Source organism: Charadrius vociferus, unplaced genomic scaffold (assembly GCF_000708025.1).
Source record: "Charadrius vociferus isolate BGI_N301 unplaced genomic scaffold, ASM70802v2 scaffold195, whole genome shotgun sequence".
Taxonomy (NCBI): domain Eukaryota; kingdom Metazoa; phylum Chordata; class Aves; order Charadriiformes; family Charadriidae; genus Charadrius; species Charadrius vociferus.
The window spans coordinates 415,444-421,370 of NW_009648539.1; the positions used below are offsets into that span (position 1 = coordinate 415,444).

Sequence of the window (5,927 nt, forward strand, 5' to 3'; positions counted from 1 at the left end):
TCAGCCATCTTTTTTGAGGTGTGCGGGTGGCTAGATGAGATGAGCTGAATCTGCACTGGTCTGGCAGAACTGGCATGTTCTGAGACTGCTGATACCTGCCTGTGACAGCTGGGAAGCATCCACCTCTGGTGATCACTGCATCTCTGGCTGAAAGTGGCTTGCAATTTCTGTCAGAGATTGATCTGGGTGGGACAGCCCTTTGAGGTTTAAATGAAATTATAGCATGGCTTTAAATGGGCATGAAGCATATCAGAAGAGAGTATGGTGTGGAGCTGCCAATCCCCTCCTTATTAATGTGCTTAAACGTATGAATTTTTGTCAATGGAGAAAGCCCTAATTATCCTGATACAACCTTTGATAGTGGAAATTTCCAATGCAGGTGTTAGGTCTTTGCTGGACAGGTTCTGTCATAAATCAGATGTTCTGAGAGGAAAGTATCCTATAAAGAAGGTGGAGAACTGGTTTGAGATTGCAAATTGTCTTGTACAGCAAAGAAAAAACTGCAGGTCTTCCCCAGGTTATGCAAGGGAAGAGCAGTCAGGTCTCAGTGGTGGGCTGGGAGCCTGCTGTGGAGGTCCAGTGAGGCAAAGGACCCATGGCTGCTGCGAGCAAACAGTTAAGGATGGACTTGTGGCACTCATCACTGAAGTAATTCCTTAATATTTCCCAAGTTATATAAATAAACCTGTACTGCAGTGAAATAACGTAATTTTCATCTGATCTTTTTTTTTTCCTGGATCCCAAACAGTGCTCATAAACCTTTTCAGGGTAAGCTTACACTTCGAAGGCTTTATCCTCCTATGCTATTAATTGCTGTAGCATTTCTGAACACACTGACAATATGCTGATTTACACCAGCTGAGAATATAGACCTGATTGTTTTACTTCTGACTAATTGTGATAGTCACAATTTCTGTCACGGTTTAGTGAACAAAGAAAAATGATAGTGTGTAAGAATCAGAAAACCCCAATTAGAGAAGCAATGTCTGGATCCTCCAAAGGGAGATCTAGAGGTGGTTATTCTCTTGTTATTTAGGTATAGCTAAGCTCAGTATAAGTTTGGTCAGTACTTTAGCTCAATGAGAGACTTACAGTTGAAGAACTGTTCCATGTATACAACTACTGTGCACTCAATTCCTTATAGGCCTTCCACAAATTATTGTTAAGCAGCAAAGCATTTTTTTACTTTCACAGGTAGTAAGTCCAACTGATTTGAGTATATTTCTCCTGTTTAATACTTTCTTACTTTGTCCTCAAAAATAAGCGTGTTTTTTTTTTTAGCACATACTTGAATAGTTTTTTGTACCCTGCATTGTCTGTAGCAACATTGCAATTACTTAATCTTGTCAGGAAGTACTTACAATTGTGGTCATGGCCTCATTCAATGGGTAACTGAACAAAAAACTGGATACTTGGATCTGCAGCAAATTGATGTTTAAATCATAGTGTAAAGCACATAGATAAACATTTAGTATTTAATCATCTGTTAAAATGAAATGCATTTTCAATTCTGAATCGCTTCATATCAAAATGAAAAGGTAATAAATGTCAAAATTTGATTTCCCACCCCCATACCTCTTATAAACTCTGTTGGTAGCATCAGTTTTCTAGTGGTGACATCTTTTTGGGAGCAGCAAGGTCACACTGGGCAGTTGAGCAAAAGCTTTTGGTAACTGGATTTAGATGGTTAGAGTTTGTGCTGGGGTTCAAAGGTGCTGCCCTTCTCTGCACTGCTATTTCATGACTTTTTTTTTTTTTCTTTCTACCCCCATTCTTAGTTGCAAAATGAAGTTTTAGAGGATATTTTAGGAATGATGGGGAACTAGGCGCATATTCTTTTAGAACTTGGCTCTATTTGTGTTTTCCCTCTTTCTCTTTAGCAGGTAATCTAAGCAGAGGAAGGAAAGAAAGCTTCATACTAAATATGTTTAACATTTATGTTGGCTTTGTTTTTCTTGTTGTTGCAGTCATGGTCATTTCCTCCTTGGAGTTTTTAAATTTGGCAACCTGGATTTCTAGTTCAGGAAAAGTTGAACATCCCATGGCTGGTTCCCTGAAAGCTGTTACTGTTTCGTGTCCAAAAAATGCTTCCAGAAAGTAAGGTTAGGCTTGTCTGCCCAAGTTTAAGCATGTAGTAAACTTACTTGATTACAGAAAAACTATAGAAGCTAGTGCTCACTCATATGGTGCTTATCACAGTGAGAGCTCTGAAACCAAGTGCCTAGAAGGTGGTTCGATTTTTAGATGTCATAACTTTAGACACCATGCTGAAAATGTAGCCTCGTGTCTTTCATTGTGTCTATCTTCCTGCCATGAATTTAATTTGCTCTATTTCTTTTTTTTTACTTGAATCTTTTAACTTTTGGTTGTGCATAAAAGACTAATAATAACTCTTTTGTTTTATAGGTACTAAGTCAAATGATCTGCAATTGATAGTACCAATGTTAAGAATGGATGGGGAGGAAAATAAGAAGAGAGATAATGTTGATGAGAGTTTACAAACTGAGGTGACAGAAGAATCCTGGAGAAATACATCAGGAGAAAATGCTGGATGTGACTCTTCTTCTCAGCAGAAAACAAGGCTTATATCAGATGAAGTGTTCGGGGACCTTGAAAAGAGAAGCAAAGAGAATGGCACAAACAAAAGGGCACTGTCAGCATCACCAAATCTGGATGTTGTTGAAGCAGACAAACCTGAAAACGTTTCCAGAAAAAGAAAGAGGAGTTCTTCGGAAGACATGAAAGATAGTGAAAGGAAATTGCACGAAGTCCTAGATGGAGAAGCAGGTAGTATAGAAACTGGAGCTGTAAAGAAGGAAGGAGTCACCTGTTGTCTCGGTGATGTCATATTTAATTCAAATTTCCCATGCCTACATTGTGATTTCAAATGTGCTGATAGTGCCATATTGAAAACTCACAAGGAAAATAAACATTCAGAAGAGTTGCCAGCTGCTGTTCCTGATAAGTTATCTTCTTCAGAAGAAATCAGTGTTGGCTATACAGTTGGAAACATAGACGAAGATCTTAAAGGCAAAATGAGTGATCAGTGTTTACCTTCCTGCTCTGATATGGAAAAACATAAACAAGAAAACCCCTCTAAACAATCCAAAGAGCAAACTTACCCTCACTGTAGTTGCACCACTGAATGTAGTTCAACATTACATACCCATGTTAAGCAAGATCATGAGAAATCCAAGATATTTTGTTGTGAACTTTGTGGCTTTCAGAGTGCTGAGGAAAATCTCCTAAATTCTCATTTCCTTGGCAAGACGCATCTTCGACGCCAAAATCTTGCTGCGCGGGGAGGATTTGTACAGATATTGACAAAAAAGTCCTTTAAAAATCAACAGTCTACTGCAATCAAAGCGAGGAATGTCAGAGTAAAACTTGGGACCAGTAAATTAAAAGCAAGAACTGCTGATGCAAAAGAATTAAGTGTTTGTAGTGCACTGAAAGACTCAAAAGTAAGCTTGTCTAAAAAAAATGATGGCACTGAACTTGTTGAGATGATACCATCTTCAAATGTTCCCACTGAAAAAACAGATACTATGACAGAAGAAACATTGCTTTCTTCTGGTGTAGAACGAAATTATGAAGTCTGTACTGAAAAACTAGATATACCAGGGCCCTCAGAAAATATCTTGCAGAAAACAGAACTCCCTCCAACTACCAAAAAGCTAGTTAGCAGTTTAAATATAACAAGGAGATTTGATAGACAGGAACATAAAAGAAACATTGTCTGGTTAAGGTCTCCATTTGGACAGAGTAGGTCTTTTAGATTAAAAAGGCAGGTTAAAAGAAGGTACCATTTGTTGGGCAGTAGTAAGAGAGGCAAATCTGAAACTCAGAGAATACACATGAAGTATATCTCCAGCACACAGCTTAAACCGCGTCATTCAAGCCCTATGTCACATACAGAATTAGAAACAGATGCTCAAAGTAATAGTAATATTACTTCAGAAATTCAAGATCTTACTGAAGATAAACCAAATACGCTTTCTGCCAGCACCACAGATACTAAAGATTCTGATGTTAAACTTACTGCTGATCATGGTGTTCTTCATACTTGTATTGACTGTGGTCATGTTTTTCAGAACAGAAAAAGTTTGGAAATTCATGTTGCAAAGCTTCATACAAAAAGGATCCGGTTTCATTGTCAGATGTGTAGTTATTCCTCTGGAATCAGGGAAGACATGAAGCAACACTGTCAGGACAGTAAGCATCAGATGGGCGGTTGTAGCTTTAATTGTCAACTCTGTTCATTTACCAGCTTGAATGTGGTCAGCCTTCAAAGCCACATGAGTGAAGTACATAATATGTCCCATAGTTGTCCAACTTGCATTCTTTTTTTTCAAACAGAAGAAGAGCTGATAAATCATCAAAAAAATGAGAAGCATGATGGTTCATCATTTCAGCAAGCTACTCCCCTGAGTAACAGTGATCGGACCTTGCAAGTGGTAACTTATGCTGACTCACTATCAAACAACAGCCAAAATCTTGCAAAGGAAATGGAAGTATCAAGGAAAGCAAAAACTCCAGACTCTTCCTTCATAAATCATAGAAATGAACTAAAGCATTCTGGTCTGAATAAAACCCAATTTCAATGTAAAAAGTGTTTTTATAAAACAAGATCTTCCACGGTTCTTACAAGGCACATAAAACTCCGACATGCACAGGAGTATCACTTCCTTTGCAAAGCGTGTAATCTCTACTCACTGAGTAAGGAAGGAATGGAGAAGCATATCAAAAGAAGCAAGCACCTTGAAAATGCCCGGAAAAACAACATTGGACTACGTTTTGAAGAATGTATTGAAAAGGTTTGTGTTGGTGTTGGTGGTATTAGAACAGTGGTGGATGCTTCCATTTCTGGGAGTGGGAATACAGAGTTAGATAAAGAAATGGTACACGTTTCATCCTCGTCTGTGGAAAACATATCAAGTAATAAGGAATTTGTGCCGCTTGATCAAAGGATTGGTGAAAATGAATTGGTTTTAGCTAATGCACCCAAAAGAGGGAAACCTAAAGGCACTATTTCTAGGACGTGTACCCATTGTGGTCTTTTGGCCTCCAGCGTTACAAATTTGACTGTGCACATCAGACGAAAGCACAGTCATCAGTACAGCTATTTGTGTAAGGTTTGCAATTATTACACTGTAACCAAAGGAGATATGGAACGGCATTGTGCAACCAAAAAACACAAAAGTCGTGTTGAAATAGAAGGACATGGAAAACAGAACTCGGAGATCATTGTTAGCCCTGAAGGAGGTAATTTTGAATCCACGAGCAAGAAGGTTAACAGCCCCATGAATGCCTTGTATGAACATGTTGAGGATGGTAGCCAGTCATCAGATTTGGAAAATTCTGTCTTAGACAATCAGGAAGTTGAGCAAGGAGATGCTGAGCTAGAAGCTGTAAATGCCAGTAGGCTGCCAGATTTGGAGCATACTAGCAATCCATTAAATATAAACCAACGGATATTTCTGGAACCAGCTAGGGTTACTCAAGATGGTGACCCGTGCTTCCAGAGAAGAGCAACGGGTGCAAACGACAACAAGTGCATACACTGCAGCTTCATTGCTCATTCTTCTTCTTCTTTAGAGCTGCATGTGAAGCGAAAACATACAAAACAATTTGAATACTACTGCATGGCTTGTGACTACTATGCTGTTACTCGCAGAGAGATGATTAGGCATGCAACAACAGAGAAACATAAAATTAGAAGAGAATCTTATGTTTATTCTACTTCTGGGGAGGAAGCAAACACAGCAAGTATCACTAAAGATGGCACTGCTTTGTCTCATGAGGAGCACCATCACAGTGCAGGAGAATCGAAAACCGTTTTAGGTGAAACGAAATGTGCCAATGACACAGCAGAAGGTGATCACATGAGTAAAAGCTTAACTGAATGTACTGTCTTAGATGAAAAG

The 5,927-nt window shown here is 38.8% G+C and overlaps 1 protein-coding gene across 1 annotated transcript in view; it reads left to right on the top strand.

The window, feature by feature from the left end:
* Nucleotides 1-2,441: 2,441 nt before the first annotated feature.
* The window catches only part of ZNF407 (zinc finger protein 407), a 327,241-nt gene continuing 323,755 nt past the window's right edge, over nt 2,442-5,927 (top strand). Inside the window, exon 1 of the mRNA XM_009885867.1 lies at nt 2,442-5,927. This exon is cut by the window's right edge and continues 1,276 nt beyond it. Coding sequence (XP_009884169.1) covers nt 2,442-5,927 — 3,486 coding nt within the window.